General features: G+C 36.3%; 2 protein-coding genes across 2 annotated transcripts; both read right to left on the bottom strand.

Annotated features, from left to right (window-relative positions):
- Positions 1–3,034: 3,034 nt before the first annotated feature.
- LOC111811632 (uncharacterized) lies at positions 3,035–11,224 on the bottom strand. The gene is made up of 16 exons (XM_023698576.2): positions 10,689–11,224; positions 9,961–10,496; positions 8,112–9,464; positions 7,296–7,823; positions 7,101–7,172; positions 6,833–6,913; positions 6,693–6,727; positions 6,493–6,580; positions 6,282–6,419; positions 5,477–5,668; positions 5,303–5,382; positions 5,121–5,193; positions 4,936–5,037; positions 4,502–4,607; positions 3,609–3,696; positions 3,035–3,430 (listed from the first exon to the last, which is right to left on the bottom strand). The coding sequence occupies exons 1-16, from the start codon at positions 11,044–11,046 to the stop codon at positions 3,247–3,249; spliced, it is 4,014 nt and encodes a 1,337-aa protein (XP_023554344.2). The 5' UTR covers positions 11,047–11,224; the 3' UTR covers positions 3,035–3,246.
- A 1,420-nt stretch (positions 11,225–12,644) lies between these two features.
- Positions 12,645–16,162, bottom strand: LOC111811795 (uncharacterized). Its single transcript, XM_023698829.2, has 4 exons — positions 15,906–16,162; positions 15,716–15,815; positions 13,689–14,093; positions 12,645–12,935 (listed from the first exon to the last, which is right to left on the bottom strand). Exons 1-4 carry the CDS (start codon positions 16,010–16,012, stop codon positions 12,807–12,809), a joined length of 741 nt encoding a protein of 246 aa, XP_023554597.2. The 5' UTR covers positions 16,013–16,162; the 3' UTR covers positions 12,645–12,806.
- Between the last annotated feature and the right edge of the window lie 4,220 nt (positions 16,163–20,382).

The following is a 20,382-nucleotide window of genomic DNA, read 5'->3' as shown; positions in this document are numbered from 1 at the left end:
AGGAAAGAGACACTCTTGAATTTAGCTTTAAAATAGTTAAAATCACTTTTGAGGTATTCAAAATAACTCCCGAACGTACCTTCAATCATTCAAAGTCATTTTAACATTAGCTAACACAATTTTTGTACCATCAAAATTGATTTTGAAGGACTAAAGATATGTTCGGGACGAATATGAACCCAACAAAAATGATTTTAACCACTTCAGAATCAGAAGTAGACACTACAAACCAAGTTCTTCCAATGAATAAGATAAACAAGATGTCACATCTTTATGCCTATCCATCACATAGATTTGAAAAGATTATTCAAACTTTACAACAAACAGTAAATCCCACTTGAAATGCTACTCATCTCAGATCATGTTTGGAAGGAAGAGAACAAATTGTACAGAAAAAAAAGGACAACTGAGAGACGAATTGTCGATTGCAATAGATCTTCTTAAAAACCCTGTTTCTTAGATGCTATCTTCAAAGCTCAAAGAGAGAGAAAGCGAGAGAGAGAGAGAGAGAGATTTGTAAATAAGGGGAATCGAAGACCTACTTGGCAAATGAAGAAAAGACAGCAAAGATTCAACAATGAAGCATTCAACCCCACCAACCCAAAAAGTGTTCAAAAGTGCTTTGTCCTCCTCCCACCTTTCTCTCTTCAACATTATTGTATCCCTGCATCCAACGATACTCTCCTCATCAACATTTCCATTAATCAAAGAATTAGGTGAACAATCCATCCACATTTAAACAATAACATGAAAAAACAGGCAATGAACAGTAAAAATGTTAAGGTACAGTAGAAACTTCAACAAGAACATCATAAATACTAATAATAAAACTTCATAATCAGCCTGTATTTCAATCAACATCAAAGCTTAGTGATGTGATGGAATGTTAGTGATAATAATACAATAGAGATTCTATGCTATTATGATCATGAAAGTTTTTCATTTCCAACATATAAATTGAATGAGAGTTTCACTATTCATGTCTTTCAATCATTTAAGTTCATAAGAAAGTTTTAAACAGACAAAATCCTACTAGTCTTTGTTATAATACTATTGGAGGCTCTAAACAATTTGACATAAGAGAACATCTGCATCAAGATATTAGGTCCTTGTCAGTTCGCTAGTCCTGAGCTAAGGCATTATGGATTTTGTTGTCCACAAGGAAAACGTTGGCCATGACATAATACCCATTTGCCATAAAAACTGGCTTCGGAATTTGAATATCACAAGAAATCCTCTTCCCTATCTTAGCCTAAACTCACTGAACTGCTGTACCTTTACACAAAAAAAATAGATTTTTTTTTTTTTTTTTTTTTGGATGAAGTGCATGAGTAATAAACTCCAACTTTCTCCAAGATAAACACATTAAATTGATTATGTGAGATCCCACATCGGTTGGAGAGGAGAACGAAACATTTTTTGTAAGGGTGTAGAAACCTCCCCTTAGTAATCGCGTTTTAAAGGAAGCTTGAAAGGGAAAACCCAAAAAAGACAATATTTGCTCGCGGTAGGTTTGGGCTGCTACAAATGGTATTAGAGCCAAACACCAAGCGATATGCCAGCAAGGAGGCTGAGCCCCAAAAGGGGTGGACACGAGACGGTGTGATAGCAAAGTCGTTGGGTCCTGAAGGGAAGTAGATTGGAAGTCCCACATCGATTGGAGAAGGGAACGAGTGCCAGTGAGAACACAGAGCCCCGAAGAGGGGTGGATGATCGTGAGATCTCACATTAGTTGGGGAGGAAACCGAAGTATTTTTTATAAGGGTGTGGAAACCTCTCCCTAGCAAACGCATTTTAAAACCTTGAGGGAAAACCCATGAGGAAAATTCAAAAGAGGACAGTATCTGCTAACGATGGACTTGAATTGTACATTACCCTTAAAATACTCTTAAGCCCTACGCTTCCGTCCTTGTACTTTTATTTCTAACCATTTAATCCTCATAAAAAAATATATAAATACCATGATAAAGAGTTCGAATTTAATTTTAAAAGCAACCTATAAACAAAACACCTCCACAACTAAAATTAAAGTAGTATACTTGTATGACTCAATTAGAACAATTTTGAACTTAAAAAGATTTATAAAAAAAAAAAAAAAAAAAAAAAAAAAAAAAAAAAAAAAAAAAAAAAAAAAAAAAAAAAACTTAATACGTTTTTAAACAACAGAGACTAAATCATTAAAAATAAGAGGAAAAAGACTTCGTAGACTTACCTAGAACATGTTATACGAGCAAAGTGATTTCACCTCTTTTTTTTCTTCAAACCCATCTTTCCTACAATATTGTACAAGTAAAATAGAAATATAGAAGAATATATTTCATTTTTCTCTAAATTCCAACTAATAAATTTGAAAAATGACATCCAATCCCAACACATGAGGTCACCAACACACAAGTCCTGCCTCTTCTCCATTTCCCATCCTAATAATTATCACTTGCACCCTCATAATGCCACGTGAAGCTACAATAAAAACTGGACCACGCCTTGCTGGCTTCCTTTAAATCAATGGCATGAGAAACACTATAATATTAAAACAAAGATGCTGATCCAAGCAGATCCTACCCTGTTTAACAAATTTATGTTTATGTAATAATGCCCAATTTGGACCTCATGTAATACAAAGTAGGGTGGCTTGGCAAGAAAATAAAAGGCATATCCAACTTGAGGGTTTTTTAATATTATGATCAGATAAATAATGCATTGGATCATTTGGGTCATGCTAAAATCCAAAGAACAACAAAGAAATCAAGCAATAAGATCCTAGGATTTTGACTCAGTTGCTAAACTCCATGACCTAACAGGAAAATCCACTCTATCATTATATTACATTTTAATAGCCCGTGAGATATTACCTAATTTTGAATGATGATGCTTGATGAAGCCTGTGCACTGATAGCTTTAACCTCGTGGTGTAGCTCCAACTTGATCCTCGCAAGTCACTTTTCTATCATCCATGATGGACTTCAACTATTAGATGAGACGTCAAAGTCATGAAACCAAGATTGATTAATCTCAGCCCTTATCATCATTGATCTTGCTCAAAGTTTAGATGTATTTGGTCAAATAGCAAGCTTCAACTACAGACATAAATCACGAAGTAACTCATCCATGGGGTTAGCTAAAATTCTCATTGCTCCGTGTATTTTCAAGGGGAAAATACCTGAAAGCTGAATAAATCTAGATTTTACAATCATGCTGGAACTGCCAGCAACATACAGAAATACAGAGAAAATGCTATTGTCGGCATCAGCTTGATGACCTTTGTACGACTTCCGAAACACATCTACAAACTCTTAAAATCCTCGAATATCCAGAATCTAAATTCCCAACTGCAGCTCTAATGTCATTTAACATTGACTCTGAGAGTGTGTATTTATTCGAAGCAGGAGATTCGACCTTATGCGGAAGAACTTCAGAAGGGTAAATCCCTCTGCCAAGAGACCAAGTAATTAATCAATACGATTATTTTAATATTCCTATATATATCAAATTCATGATCAAGAATCAGTAATAAGTAATAGAATTTTCCGGTAAAATATTAGGCCAAATAATTAGGCAATTCAGACGAGCAACGGTAGAAAATATAGAAAGATAAAATTGTAGCTTACCGACTCAAAGCTGATACGTCCAGAACAAGATTTACCTTCCTGCCACTTTGGAAGTTGATGAAACTAAGCTGCAAATCGAGCTTCTCGTCTGCAAAATTATTAGTACAGCAAAAAGGAAATTAGATTTTCAAGTTCTCATAAGGGAAAACAATTTCTGGTCATGAAACCTCCATAGCTTATTCATGAAGTCGAAATCAATTTGAGGAGCAAAAATAAGCAGGAAACACCAATAGCATGCATAAAAATGTAGCATGGAGCTGCAACTGTTTCAAATACACACAAACTATTTCTGGAAAGGTTGTCTGGAATAGTGTTTTAAAATGAAACATCGTTGGAAAAAACACTAATTAGGGAAAATCATGCATGTGGGTCATCATGCATGCTCCTGTTGAGATTAATTCCATTTTGTGTTTTTTTAAGTTTCTTACTTTATTGTTAGATTTAGTTTTCAGATTAATGTCTTAAGTTGATGTTGTATCTAACATTTCAGTTGTTTGTTCTTTTTAAGTTTTCTTTTATGTTTCATGAATTTCTATTTTTTAATGTTAAAAATGTAAGATAGTGATAGTAATTAGGCTCATTTTTGTAACTATATAAGAGTAAACTTTCACGTAAAGTTTGTATCACACTCTTAGTGCCATTCATTTTTATCACCAAGTTTTGTACCACATTTTGAGTATCACATTTTTGACACATTTTGTATCACTATTTTTTTCTACTTCAGTTAGAAGTCTATTTATCTATTGGATTCTACTTTCTCATTTTCCATTTTTTTCTCTTTGTTTAACAAACACTGAGATTTTGATTATTGCTTCCGAAGTTTTCTTCTCAATTGATTTGATTTTCTCAATAGAACCAACATCATGCATGGTCGTAACAAAAATATTCATGACCTGAAGGTGAGTAAAATCTTATTAGGATGAGATTTGAAATCTCTATCTGGGCTATCTGCATTTCCGCAATCACATCCAGCAGGTTGTGTAGAAAAGAACTCATCATCTGTATAGTAAATAGAGAGAGAATTAAAATATTGAAGGAATCAGCATAGTGCATCAACATTAATGAATATGGAGTTAGCAATCTAAACCGTTAAGGTGTTAACGAAGTAAAGAATCTAGCATATATGTAATCCGGATAAACACTACCGAAGGTACATTCACCTTTGTTTCCAAATTGAAAGAAGATGCGTTATTTTAGTGCAACTGATAGGACCAGAAAATACTTGAAATAGAAACAGTGACCAAGGATACACAAGAGAAATGAAAGCGAAAAAGGTTGGAGTGAATCATGAAGAGATAGACTAGCCAAGCAGGTTGAATTAACTCACTTGAGTTTCTTTGGGCAAATGCCAGGAGGCATTATACTTCCGTGTCTTCTCAACGTTTATCACAAAAGCAAATGCACAGCAAGCATTCATTTCTGGAAAGTTCTGGTAGAGAAAAATAAAGTATTAACAGAATTGAAGGGAATAAGTAAAAGGCTGTAGGGAAAATAAAATGTTTCATCTTGTACCTTCTCAATATGAGTATCATTCAATGTATTTAAGATGGTTACACCCGGGAGTGGATTGGCTTTAATTGTAATCCTATAAGTTAGAATCCCAATGAACAAACGCAGAGTTTAACTGATATTATTCATCATCAATGCTAATAAACGAAATATAAATAAACAGAAAAAATAGAAATAATCCCAACCTTTGGTAGGCATAACTAAGGTAGTTGAGAAGTATGGTGTAATGATCATTCTTTTTCTCAAAATCATCTACCTTCCACATCTGAAAAAGTATAGATAATGTTTAACAAGCTATATCAAAAACATTCAAGAAATTATGTTATTAGGTCAAAAAGAATATTAGTGAATGTACAAACCTGCAAACCCTGATAAATAGACCTGCAGAGCTTTCTCTTCCTTAGATGATCAATAACTAATCCAAGGATGTCAGTTGAACTAGTTACTCCTTTCAAGTTACAATATGTTGAAAAATATTGGCTTAATCCCTTTATCTTCCCATCTAAAGATTCAATTTCGTGCTTTATCATGCTGGCTCTATCACAGGACGCCTGCACCAAACAAGTTTAGTTGTATCATTCACCAAGAAATAATTCGCCATACAAATCTTTTGAACAGATATACACAAATGTGTTCAAACAAAAACATATAAATATCTAGTAACGATCAGTTAGAACATAATTGATCTTTCTTTCAGTGATCTACTAAAATGCATAGAGAGAATTCCTGAACACTGAAAAACCAATTTACAGCTCTAGTATAAAATGTCAACATTATGGTCCCATATTTTGCAGAAAAGTAAGCAAGATGATTGACCATTTTTCATTCAATAGTCAAATTATTCAAATGCTCTTGACTGAAATATTGCAATATTGTGAACACAGATATTCGACCAGCATCTTAGAAAAATTCACATACACACCTTACACTCAAGCAGTAGTTCAGATTTAAGTGTGTGAACCATATTATTATTATTGCACATGAAACTAAGGGTGAAGACTAGAGATAGAATACCAAGGCTACAAGTCTAGTATATACACAACATAAAACAAATCCAAGACATCTGTCTAATGGTGAGACCTTGAAACTCCTATCGCATTGATTCAATTAATAGAATCTCCAACCATATGAAAGGAATAATGATTCAAAAGCCTCATGCCTGACCTCAGAATCAATTGGGCATGAAAGACTGTTTCCATCGTCAACTTGACTGTCCCTTGAACCACATTTCCTGAGGCGGTCATAGTTCAACTTCAACATTTGAAAATCCTCAATATGAGAGTTCAATGACTGTGCTCTATTCTGCATGGAAGTGTACACGGGGGTTAAAAGTTATTCATAATCCAAAAACTAAAATCACCAGAAAATACGGTACCTGATATCCATCACGCTTTATACAAACCAACTGAAGCTTTGCCTTCTGATATGCTACTTTATACACCAACGATCTGGCTTCCACTACTCTGTGATAGCATCAATTCATGAGTGTTGAAAACAGTTATTTGTCAAATTCTTATGAGTAGGAGGAATTCACATAAAAACTGGTTTATATAGGCAGATGTACTTCCAAATCACCTTTTACGTATTGCTCCAAGATTCTCAATGACTTTCTACATATAAAACAAGACCAATGTTAATATGCCAAAGCTTCCTCTAGGACAGTTGATATGATATAATACCATATCAAAATATCAGCTCAGTTCAATATTCGAAACCTGAGATTGGATTTCAGAACACAGCAGTTCATATTCTTTAACCTTCAAAAGGTGAACCAAAGTATCTTCAAGCCTCTCAATCTACATACAAAAGAAGATAGACAAAAAAAGAAAAAGAAAAAAAAGAAAAAAAAAAAGAAAAAGAAAAAGAAAAAAGCAGGATCAGTTAGGGTAATGAAGATCACAACATTAGTTTATATAATTTCACAAGTAAATGAAGAGAGAAAAAAACAAAAAAGAGAAAGGGAAGAAACTAGGGGAAATATACTGCTTTTGAGTTCAACTTGTTGATCGATGGGGGTAGCAAATCATTTGTCTCTGCTAAAAACTTTATTGCCATCTGCAACATGATAATGCAAGGTAAACAATTCATGAAATCAACACAAGAAATCTCTACGACTCCTGTCATCAGATATGGCTAGCAGACAAGTAATCTGATCAACCAAAAAGACGGTCAACTTACATCTGTCCAATGCATAAGTGTATTGCCCTCAGTCCTCTTGCTTCCATTGCTTATTTGGTTGGACTCTTCTAACGGAGAGCCCACATTACAACTTCCACTATGATTAAGTTTTAGGCTTTGCTGAGTCCTTACTATTACGTCATTGTCACCCTGATCCCCGTCAAGAGGAATCAAATCAATGTTTCTTCTCTTGCTCCCTGAAAGGCGGTGATTGGTCTTCCTTGAAGAACTCACCAATATGTGGCTTGCTTGATCATTATCATGATTAATATGTCCACTCAAACTGGATGTTGGAGAAGCCCTAACTTTCCTCATGAAGGTCCCATCGTCTTTTGTTTCATTAAAAGGGTCATTCCTGAAGGGACTTGGAAATGGCTTTTCCCTTGCAGAACTCTGAGTTCGTTCATTCTTGAAAGGACTCGGAGTCGACATACAAGAGATGGCAACCTTGGGCTCTTTCTTGCCAGACGATGTTTGGGTTGAAATTATCCTTCTAGGACTGTAGTTTGGAATTCCATTGATGGGACTCTACGATTAAAAAAAAAAAAAAAAAAAAAAAATCGAACAAACTCAATATGAACACTCAAAACATTGAGAGAACAACCAATAGTATAATTAAAGGCAATAAATTATTTGCATCTATTAAAAATTGGTTAAGAAAGATTTCTGTGAGCATTAAATTTCAGTAGAAAGTTGACAGCAGATAAGATAACTTTCAAATGGGAGTTTTTCTCAACTTGAGGCCAGAACAGTAATTGTTTACATAATTAATTTCTTGTATAAATTATTAACAAGGAAAAGGAAAGAGAATATAACCTGCATAATGGATCGTTCACTTGTCCAAGGCTTTTGAAACTGCGGTGAAAAAGCACCAACCTTCGAGCTCTTGGCAGGACTTTCCAACCGAGAATTCAGGATGTTCCCATCTCTTGAAGACAGTTGCAAATTCTTAGATGTTACAAAATTATTCTGCAAATTTGAAACGTTAACTCCATTATCATCCCCATCTACCCAAGATTGACCTTTCAGGAACGGTGAAGCTGACACAGCTCCACTTTTGGATTGCAATGAACTTGAATTGTCAGCAATCTTAGTCAAAGGACTGGTATTGCTTGTATCTGCAGCTGCAGCTTGACCTTGCGTCAAACAAACACTAACATGCTTGACCTGTTGGTCACACTGCTTCAGTTCACCAAAGCTACCAGACGGACATTCAATGTTTCCTAATAACCTTACATCTGGACTTCGCAAAGGAGATGAAACAAGTGTATCATGTATACTACTTGAGTTATTTTGTTCTCTCTCATCGGGTCTAATGTCCGTCACATCATCAATTTTGATACTAGTAGATGACCTCGACAAATGATCTTCAGCAATCAAAATATGTGGCATAAGATCTTTTTTCTCAGTCCAGGTAGCTTGAGCGGGTGAGTTTAATTCTATAGCCGGTTCACTAGGTTGCATATTGGAAAAGTTTTCCATAGCCATATAGCCTGGTGTTTCTCCAGCATCAGTGAAACCTTTCGGTTCTTCACTTTGGCTCAGCCTAGGGAAGTCTTTTGAAGTTTTGACTCCACTGCCACTAGTGCTAAATGAAATTTCAAATTCACCGTTGTTTCCATTCAGTCTAGAAAGTTGTTCTTCTAAACGCACAACAGGAATGTGTATGTATTTGCTTTCAAGATCCTTGCAACGTTCAGGTTGACCACTCAAGTTAACCATAGAAGAATAACTTGATAGTCTGGATTTTAATCTGCTAATTTCTTCCTTAATACTCGAAACACATGGAGAAGGTTCAGGAAGGCTGAACTTAGAAATACTTCTCTGCTTGGACGACAGACCCATACCAAACTTCATGCTTCCTGTACTCAATCTATAATTTGACAGCTTCGAGTTAGGAGTCACAAGAGCAGAAAATGAAGGTGAATTAAAAGTAGCCAAAGATGTTTTCTGTTCAGCAGAAAATGATCTTTTTTGCGGAGATATATTTTTCAGCTTATAGTCAACACTTCTTGGTGTCTCAGGCCTCTTATCAATCAGAAAATCTTCCTTAGCCCACCCATCTGACAAATTTCTTTGTAACAAACCATTGGATTGAAAAACTTCATGGGGTGTGACATTGTTGAGTATACTTTCCTCAACTCCCTGTTTGGCATATTGGTTGCTTCCCTGTGAAAACAAAAGAACAAATATCTTCAACCATACTTGTGCAACACCAACAAAATGTTGAGGATTGTTGGAAGGAGTCCCACGTTGGCTAATTTAGAGAATGATCATGGGTTTATAAGTAAGGAATACAACTCCATTGGTATGAGGCCTTTTGGAGAAGCCCAAGCAAAGCCATGAGAGCTTATGCTCAAAGTGGACAATATCATACCATTATGGAGAGTCGTTATTCCTAACACAGAACACAAGGAAAATTATCAATTACAATGTGAGTCGAGTGATGGATGCATAAAATTGCATCACCGACATAATGTACACAAGAGGTAGTTGTGAGTATGGTGCCAACCATATAAGAGCAGTCTCTGAGCTGTAACTGACAGAATAACATACTCAACCTCAATTGCTAAGCAAAAAGATAAAGTTTAAATTGTGATACCAATCCTTAGATAATAGTAAGGTAAGCCTGCTAAGCAACAAACATCAAAGAAAAATAAGGTACCTTACTAACAGCTTCCATTTCGGTTCTCTCACAAATTTCCATATCATATTTGCGTTGTCCAATCTGATCAACTTCACGAGTCTCAATCTGTTTGGACAATTTTTCATCCACCGAAACAGCATAGAGTTCCCTGCTTCCTTCAGTCAAAAGTGCATCGAAAGAGGGAGATAATCTCCCATAATCGTATTTATTAGAGTTCTCTCCCACGATGCTCATTGCATTAGAATCTTCACTTCTTACCAAATCACCAGATTGCGAAGATGGCAAAATCAGCTTGTCAGCCATCGTTAGTGTCATAAAACTGTCAGAGTTAGTAGGCATGGTGTTCCGGGTCGGTGTTCTCTCTTCAAATGCAGACCGAATAGCCGTAGGAGTTTTGAGCTCCCTCCCCGAGTCTGATTCAGCAAGGCTACGAAAATGCATTGAAAATGCTGTTGAATCCATTGTAACGTCATGATTATCATCGGAGGCAGCAGAATCAGACAACCGCCTGGGTCTAATGAAATTCGCTGCTACAGGTCCAAAAAAGTTGTCTTCTGCAATAGTGAAGTGGATAACTTGTTACAAAGAAGTCCTGACTTGTTCATAAATTGTTACTTCGAAAAAGCAATCTACTGTAGTAGAAATGATATCTTCAAAACCACATTCATCGAAAACTCTCAAATCGTAAAACCCAACAAAAAAAATTGCTAGAAAAAACGAAGAGAGAAAGAAACAGAGAAACATGCCATCATTGGAAGTTGCAGAGCCGGCAGAAATACTCCCCGGCGACGGCGATCCAAGTGGTCTCAGAAACGATTTCCTCTGCCCAAGACCATCATCATCCAAATTAGGCGAAGATTCAAGAGAATCATCGCTATCAACCAAGTTCCTGAAGAACCCTAGGACCTCATTGTCCGGAGGAGCAGCCTCGGGAGTGGCTTGGGGCTCAAGAGGCGTCTCGTAGTCCTCGTCACGCTTAAAGATATGCACCGAAGTGATCTCGACGTCGGCAAAGCTCACGCGTCGGGCCCGCTTCTTCTTGAAGGCCAAACTTCCTTCCTCAGTGGCCGTGTTGGCGGCCTCCTCAGGGTCCTTGGAAGCCATTGGAGGTAATGAAATTACAGAGAACAATGGGTTGGGGAGGTTTCGGAGTTTAGCAGTGAGAGTTCATGAGATTCAGAGCAGTGAACGGAGTTTTGATCGGAATTGGACCGGCGGAGAAGATAGCAGAGGAAGAAGATGGAAGAAAGTAGGGACTAGGGAGTTTGTGCGGGAAAATGAATATATATTTCAAAATGTTTAAATGCAAATAGTTCGACTAGGATTGTTTATTTTATTTTATTTTATTTTTTTTATAAAAACTTATAAATAGGTTATTTTTTATTTTAAAGTTTGAAAATCATTCTATTAAATTCTAATTTATATATATATATAACAAAATTATGCTAGAATTTTGCCCAATGTTTTCAAAATACCCCTATTTTCTTCGACGACAAAAAAAAATAATAAAAATAATAAATAAATAAATCAAAATTAACATATAAATTTATAAGAATTTTATATAGAAATTGGGGAAAGGGGCTGTGGGACTGTTTTTATTTTACCCAAAGGTTTGGATTACCCCGATCATATTTCTCCCGAGATTAAAGAAAAGATGACAATCTGTCTTTCAGAGCTATCATCCCACCAAAAAATATTTTTGTGATATGGCCCGTTTCTGGTCAGAAATATATATTGAAATCACCTTTCTTATTCTTTCCTGAACCCTGTGATAAGAAAGATGTTCACTCCTTAGAATGATATGGCCCGATCCTGGTCAGAAATATATTGAAATCACATTTCCTATTCTCTCCCAAACCCTGTGACTATGACTAAGAAAGATGTTCACTCCTTAGAATGATATGGCCCGTTCCTGGTCAGAAATATATTGAAATCACCTTTCCTATTCTTTCCCGGACCCTGTGACTAAGAAAGATGTTGGTCAGAAATATATTGAAATCACCTTTCCTATTCTTTCCCGGACCCTGTGACTAAGAAAGATGTTCACTCCTTCAAATATACCAAGAACACACTCCTTCAAATATACCAGGAACAGGGAGGATATACCAGGAACAGGGGAGGAAGATAAAATATAGGAGTCAGATTTACCCCAACTATCCCAACTGGAGTTGTAAGATAAGGAACAGGGGAGGAAGATAAAATATAGGAGTCAGATTTACTCCAATTATCCCAAAATATAGGAGGGAGTCAGATTTACCCCAACTATCCCAACTGGAGTTGTAAGATAAAATATAACCAGGAAGAGGGAGGAATCAGATTTATCTATAAGAATAATAACATCCTAATAGTAATTTTTACCGTTTAAGATAATTGCTACCCTTTCAAATCCTAATTTTTACCTAACATTATTTAAAATGTCTAGTTTTATAGTAATTTTAAAATGTTATTAATATGGTAACTTTTGAAAAGACAAATATATTTTTTAAATTTAGAGCAAAGTTTTTATTATTATTATTATTTATTTAGCCTTATTTTGAACATTTGCTTGAATTGAGCTAAGTTGGCCCACTTCTCAAAATTGTAAGATATATATATATATATATATATATATATATTAAAATGATTTGAAGTTTGTAACCTTATAAGTAACCCTATTGCAATCACCTATATAAATAAATAAATAAAAGAAAGAAAATTAAAGATAAGAACGGAAAGGAGTAATACCCGTATTAAAATATTTTTCAAAGTAAATTAAAGAACTACAAGAAATTCATAACCAAGATTCTTAACTAGATTTAAACATTTAATCACTCTATACCAGATGAACCAACTGAGGTTTCCAATGCTAGCAAAAGACCAGACCATCACCCATATAATGCATGCCATGGCTCCTTCACATCTTTTGATTTCTCTTTTGGATTCCAAACAATTCCTTCTCTTGAAAAGCCGAGGGACATGGAGTTTGCTAACAGCTCACCCATTTCACTCAGTATCTGGACAACAAACCCACGAACAATTTGTAAAAAAAAAAAACAACTATACAAACAACTCAACCAACAATCCAACCCCACCGCTAGCAACCCAACCGATGTGGGATCTCACAATCCACCTCCCTTCGAGGCCCAGCGTCCTGGCTGGCACACCGCCTCGTGTCCACCCCCCTTTCGAGCTCAGCCTCCTCGCTGGCATATCGCCTAGTGTTTGACTCTGATATTATTTGTAACCGTTCAAGCCCACTACTAGTAGATATTGTCCTCTTTGGACTTTCCCTTCCAGGGTTCCCCTCAATGTTTTAAAACGCGTAAGCTAGGGAGAGGTTTCCACACCATTATAAAAAATGTTTCGTTGTCCTCCCCAACCGATGTGGGATCTCACAATCCACCCCCTTCAAGGCCAGCGTCCTTGCTGGCACACCGCCTCGTGTCCACCCCCCTTTGGGGCTCAGCCTCCTCGCTGGCATATCGCCTAGTGTCTGACTCTGATACCATTTGTAACAGTTCAAGTCCACTACTAGCAGATATTGTCCTCTTTGGACTTTCCCTTCCGGGGTTTCCCTCGAGGTTTTTAAAACGCGTCTGCTAGGGAGAGGTTTCCACACCCTTATAAAGAATATTTCGTTCTCCTCCCCAACCGATGAGGAAGCATAGAAATTTAAAGGGATTTGAATAGAAACTATTTTCAGCTCAGAATTTGGGTAATATCATGGCTAACTATGTGTAACAAACTACTAGCGATGGGATAAGTACCTGAATCTCTTCTCCTGCAGCTTGATTGGAAAGACTGCGACCTGTTTGTCCAACAACAAAAAAAGCAGGAATGTTCAAGATGCGAATCAAGTGAAACAAACAGGCCAGTTGTTCGCAATAGATCTGTGAAGTCGATGGCAGTTTCTGGACTTTGGCACCCATCGTTCGAGAAATATCTGTTTCTGGACCTACCTCGGTACCGTACAGAAGAACGGTCCGATCACTTTTAGTGTTAGTTTTGCTCTCCCACTTGAGCTTCGAGGATGTAATAACAGATGGGACTACAAGAGTGGGTTTTGATTTTGAAGAAGAGGGTAAACGTTGTCCTGCTATGTGTGAAAGAACTACATCTACAGCACATGCCAAGACTGGAGGTTCGTAGCTTTGTAAGATTAATACTGAAACCTGAAAATTTAAGCAAAAAACAATATGGGACGTGCATGAACTCAGATCAGTCGACAGAAGCAAGTAAAATGTTGTTCCAGAAGATCACATTCTATACTTTTGAAACTTTGAGACCAGATCAATCTGATTCATGGAAAATCTTTGATACAAAGTCTTCTGCAACTTGGTAGATATATGCTCAAGATAAAAGTACATAAAAAATAGCGTTAAAAACCCAACACATTTTTGACACATATCTAACGATAATCCTAAGTTGCAAAACTGAATGGTACGGTACTGTTCTGTTCAATTTCCGACCAAGAATCAATTGATTAATACCTAAACTGTAAAAGTTCAAGCCCACCGCTAGCAGATATTATCCTCTTTGGACTTTACCTTTTGGACTTCCTCTCAAGGTTTTAAAACGTGTCTGCTGGGGAGAGATTTTCACACGCTTAAAAGGAATGCTTCGTTCCCCTCTCCAACCGATGTGGGATCTCACATAAACCAACCTACTCACAACTCATCAGCTTTACCATACCACATTCCAAATGGTAATAAAAGAAAGAAATTCTTCTACCCCCTTAAGAGAGACCTAACTTAGCGTTTAATGTAAACTTTTTCTTTACAAAAGAATGCATCAAATATGCCAAAACAAAATCCATAGGGCAATTAGAGAAGTGAGACTAAAGTTACGAAAGAAAGGGGAGAATTCACACTGAGAGAGAGCAATATAGGTCATAAGTTCAAAAAAACTATCAAAATATTAGCTTTGTCCCTGACAATGCACTGATTTCTTAGGAGATTTTACAACTAGATAGAGCAATATAGGTCATACGTTCATAAAAACTATCAAAATAATAGCTTTGTCCCTGAAAATGCATTGATTTCTTGGGAGAATTTACAACTAGAGAGAGCAATATAGGTCATATGTTAAAAAACTATCAAAATCAGTGGCTTTGTCCTTGAAAAATGCGTTGATTTCTTTCCAACTAAACTGACCAAAGAAAGGCTCTCATGAAATTTATCCAAATGGCTTCCTTCTCTTTACTAAAAGGGTGGCCATTATGATAATCTTCCAAAACGAATTTACAAATGGGCAGGAGATATCAGATGCAGCAAGGTCTCTGCATCCCTCTGACACAGCACACACCAATTTGGCGAAGAGACAAGCCAAGGGGCATTCCTTTGGAGCACATCAGCAGTACACATGCTTCCATGGCTAAGCTTCCATACGAAACTTAGCAGTCCAGGCCCACTACTAGTAGATATTGTCCTCTTTGGACTTTCCCTTTTAGGCTTCCTCTCGAAGTTTTTAAAATTCGTCTGCTAAGGAGAGGTTTCCACACCCTTATAGAGAATGTTACGTTCTCCTCCTCAACCGATGTGGGATCTCATACCTATACTCTTGATTACCAAAAACAATAAAATCCTAATACTTTTTATCAATCCTTCTTTGAGTTCTCATTAAGAAATCACTCCATAATACACAAGTGTAAACTCCATAGCTAAACCAGCTGAAATTCTCTAATAAGAAATTTAGTTGGACAATTTGTTCATAATTTGCTTAACGCTGACATTCTCCATAATACTTCAACCATTTTTCAACAACTACTAACATCATTGGAAACCTAAATAAGTACCTGATAAATTCCCTTATCGTCGAGATGGTGAACGACGCTCCCGGAGGCCTTGTGGTCTTTGATAGCATACTCCTCCAGGGAGAACTCAAAGTCTTCATCACTGTATCAAATCAAACAAAATTTGATCGGTTAGTCGGAAAGTTACTTGAATTCAATGGAGGAAGATAAGGCGAAGGGGAATTGAGCTAACAGCGTTGTAACCGTGAAAGGCGGGTTAGGGCGAAGAGCTCCGACAATGGCTGAGGAGAAACCCTCAGAATCTCTGACGAGAAATATTACTTTCGGAGCTAATTTCATTCTCTTATCTCTGAGCTCCAACTCTGAGATGGTGAATCGCCGGCGAACAAGATCGAATATACAAAACCTTCTGATGCTCTATCGGCTTTTCGAGCTTCTCGTTCTCTGCTTTCATTCACTGCGCTTCTTTCTCAAACGAAGATCATCGAAACGTCGTCGTTTTACATCTTTAAACGTTAAGATTAGTTGAGGGACAAACGATACCAGAAGTCGGTGGGCATGTGACATTCAGATCAAGTACGGACACATGACCCAATATAACATCTGAGTACGAGCGATTCTGAGGATACACTATTTATAACAATAAGGTCTGTAAGTGTGAGATCCCACATCGGTTAGAGAAGAAAACGAAGTATCCCTTGCAAGGGTGTGAAAAAATTAAAATTGTGAAGCTAACGACGATACTTAACGAATCAAAACGGACAATATCTGCTAGCGGTGAGATAGGGCTGTTACAAATGGTATTAGAGTCACCATACAGTGTGAGGCACTGGTCAGAGTAAGGCTAGACCCTCTCCATAGTATGCAATTTAAAACCTCCTGAAGCTCTAAGTCTATAAAGAAAAGCCCAAAAATGATAATATCTACTAGTGGTGGACTTGGGCTGTTACAAATGATATTAGAGCCAGACACGGGACGGTGTGCAAGCGGGGACCCTGGGCTCCCAAAGGAGATGGACTGTGAGATCCCATATCGGTTGGAGAAGGGAATGAAGTATTCCTTATAAGGGTGTGGAAACCTCTCTCTAATAGACACGTTTTAAAACCGTGAGACTGACAGCGATACATAACAGGTCAAATCGGACAATATCGGCTAGCGATGGGCTTGGGCTGTTACAGTAACGACAATCTTCATTTTAAAAATGAGGAGTAAGTTGGATGGTAAAACCTATTTCCAAATTGATCGAGTTGACCCGACAAAATAAAAATCAGTATAATTTTTTAGAAATTATATGATATTTTATGCTTGTTCTAGATATAATATAAAGTACAAAAACAATAATATAGTCTCTCTTTTTTTTTTTAACACATTATTTGTCTCTACTATATGAAAAAAGATTCCATAGCTTTAATAAAATTTCTAAATATAAGATAAAAACATTTTGAATAATGCGCTTATCAACTTCGTATTATAATGCCTAAGGACCACCATTACTAACACTTCGCACGTGTGAGATATTTTTTTTTTAGTAAATTCAATAACTTTTGCACAAAAAAATATAAAATTTATATTAAAAAAAAAAAACTAATGTACCGTAAAAAGTTGATAATATATTGCATTTCCAACACATGGCTGTGACAAAGAGTATTGCGCAAGGTCACAGATCATAACGGATTTTGGTTAACTCCATGTCGAGTCAAGAAACATGGGTGAGATAGGGCTTTGCCAAGGGCCTCGAGCCCCACCCTAATCCACCAAATTAGGTCAACTCTACTTGTTTGTGCAGTTGATCGACCATGCATGCTTTACAAGTTAACACGAGGAATGACATTTTCAAACCATAAATACTACACTAAAACTTTTAAAGACAGCTCTCTTACAAAATATATATATATATATATAGATATATACATATATACATATTGTAATGTGTGACATGTCACGACACAACTATGAAATCCCACATCAATTGCAGAAGGGGAAGGAGTGCCAACGAGGGCGTTGAGCTCCGGGGGTAGATCGTGAGATCTCACATCGATTGGAGAGGGGAACGAAACATTCTTATAAGGGTGTGAAAACCTCTTTCTAGCACACACATTTTAATGAGAGGAAGCCCAGTAGTGAAAACCCGAAAAGGACAATATCTATCAATAGTGAGCTTGAATTATTACAATAATGGTCTGTAGACACACAATAGAAAGACTTCAAATCGCACTGACCTAACTTTTTCGACTTTTAGCTTTAAAATAACACACTGCATACTTTTAAAGTCGACTCGAGAATTCGAGTCGCAAAACGATGCTTCGAGTTAAAAGTTAGAACAAGTTTGATCGAGACATAAAGAGAGATAAAAATGGCAAAAAAGAGAGTGAGATGATGGGATAGAGAGGGTTGTGGTTGAGGGAAGCCATATGCCTTGGCTTGGGCTATACATACTCACTCGCCTCCATAGTCAACTAGTGTGGCACCACTTTTGGACCACACTCTATATATCCAACACATTATTATCAACCATATTCCATCTTTTGATCCTTTCCTTAGTGCCCCTTTAGAATGTTCGGGTTGTAATATTGAGGTGTCATGTCATGATTTGGTAGTCGGTTAAATGAATTACAAATTGAAATTGATGATCAGCCAGTGGTAGAAATGACTAGACAAGTAGAAACGTTTTAAAGTCCGTGAAATCTGACTGATTTGGTATGACATGCTTATTCTATCGGGCATGACCCATCAAGTCATTTCATGTCAGATATTGTCCGCTTTGGTCTATTACGTATTATCGTTTGTCTCGTTGTTTTAAAACGCGTTTACTAGAGAGAGGTTTCCACATCCTTATAAGAAATGTTTCGTTTTCCTCTCCAACTGATATAGGATCATAGTGTCCCCACTGGCACACCGACCCATGTCTATAGCTCTGATACTATTTGTCACCGTCCAAACCCACCACTAGCAGATATGATCCACTTTAGCCCATTACATATCACCGCAACTTCACAGTTCTAAAACGTGTTTACTAGGGAGAGATTTTTACACCCTTAAGGAATGTTTCATTCCTCTCTCTAACTGATGTGGGATCTCACCGATCTTTTTTTCATAATATCCTCTTGGACTCAATCTTTTAAGGGTACGAGCCAATTTACGTGCATACGAAATTATTTTGCAAATGGAAAAGTAAGAAAGTTTTTTTTGGAATAGATCCCGATATCCAAAGTACATGCGATAGGTTGGGTTGGGTGAGTGGCTATCATCTTCTTCCCCACTTGTTATTTAAAAACCTCTGTTCTCTTTCCAAAAAGACTTATTTATTTATTTTTATTTTTATTTTATTTCTTATAATTCAATCCGCTATTAATATTGATTTAAATATAGATGTCGATTGATCATGAACCCTAAATCGATTTTAGGATCTCTCGAACCCTAAATCGGTTTTAAGATCTCTCGAACCCTAAATCGATTTTAGGGTTTTTAGGGTCTTTCGAACCTTAAATCGATTTTAGGATTTAATATCAAAGGAAGAGAGAGAGAATATAGAAGATCGGGAAAGTTTCGTTGAATAGAAAGAGCTGAAATATAGCTTAATAAAATGTATTAACCGTAAAAAAATTAAAAAATTAAAAAAAAAAGATTAAAATACTACACCGACACAAACTAAATATCTTAATCTAATACGAACCTAAATCACATCTTTTAAAATAACCCGCGTCAATAATGAGTCGAATTAATAAAAATTAAGAATTTCAAAGGACGATTTTGTAAAATTAAAAAAGGAGAGATATTTTTCTTTTTTTAATTAATTTATTTTTTCTTTTAAATATGGAAAAGTCAATAATCTACCTAAGAGTATAGCCCAAAAGTCATTTATTTAGTCAACTTTTAATAATGTACGCGGAAAAATTATTATAGGACAAAAAAAAACTATTTATGCACTCATTTTTTTTAATTAATAATTTGACTGATAATTCCGAATAAAATTAAAAAATAATTATATATTGTCATTTAATTCAATAATATTAATTAATATCTTATATTATATTCATATGCCACAAATATATAAAATGGAGTGGATAATGTATAATGGAATAATTAATAAAAAAAAATCAAAAAATTTATATATATTAATAAAAATCGTTGGTATATAATTAATTTAGTTATTTATTAGATCGTATATAATTTATTAAATAAAACATTAATTATCATCTTAATGGTGGATGGTTCGGTCTCTCCACTGTGAGCTCGAAAAATAGTCTATCCTTTTTAAAAGATTTGTCTTTTATTGAGACTCTAGCTTGGCTCTCCCTCATTCGACTGGCCTACCTTTCTAATCCTCCACTGACTGGCTCGCTTTCATAGCAATCTAAAAGTCTGTGCTCGTTGACTAGTTCGCCTCTGTTCGGGAAAAATATTACCTTTTTGACCCTCTAGCGGTCGACTCGCTTCCGCAGCAGTCTAAATGCCTGTGCTCGTTGATCAGTTCGCCTCTGTTTGAGGACAATATTACCTTTTTTATCCTCTAGTGGCTGCCTCGCTTCTGCACTAATCCAAAAATCTGTTCCCGTTGATTAGTTCACCTCTGTTCGAGGAAAATATTATCTTTTTTATTCTCCAGCGGCTGGCTCGCTTCCGCCATCTAAAAGCCTGTGCCCGTTGATCAGTTCACCTCTGTTTGAGGAAAATATTACCTTTTTGATCCTCCAGTGGTCGGCTCGCTT

Source organism: Cucurbita pepo, chromosome 15, assembly GCF_057944985.1.
Source record: "Cucurbita pepo subsp. pepo isolate OVF chromosome 15, ASM5794498v1, whole genome shotgun sequence".
Lineage (NCBI taxonomy): Eukaryota > Viridiplantae > Streptophyta > Magnoliopsida > Cucurbitales > Cucurbitaceae > Cucurbita > Cucurbita pepo.
The sequence above is the reverse complement of the archived record's forward strand: the minus strand, read 5'-3'. Positions and strand labels throughout refer to the sequence as shown.

Coding starts and splice junctions, on each gene's coding strand:
- LOC111811632 (XM_023698576.2), bottom strand. CDS start 11,046: ATGGCTTCCAAGGACCCTGAGGAGGCCGCCAACACGGCCACTGAGGAA. Junction 10,497..10,688: donor CTCTGCAACTTCCAATGATG/GCATGTTTCTCT, acceptor TCACTATTGCAG/AAGACAACTTTTTTGGACCT. Junction 3,431..3,608: donor GACGTATCAGCTTTGAGTCG/GTAAGCTACAAT, acceptor GTCTCTTGGCAG/AGGGATTTACCCTTCTGAAG.
- LOC111811795 (XM_023698829.2), bottom strand. CDS start 16,012: ATGAAATTAGCTCCGAAAGTAATATTTCTCGTCAGAGATTCTGAGGGT. Junction 14,094..15,715: donor ACGATAAGGGAATTTATCAG/GTACTTATTTAG, acceptor TTAAATTTTCAG/GTTTCAGTATTAATCTTACA. Junction 12,936..13,688: donor CTGCAGGAGAAGAGATTCAG/GTACTTATCCCA, acceptor TTTGTTGTCCAG/ATACTGAGTGAAATGGGTGA.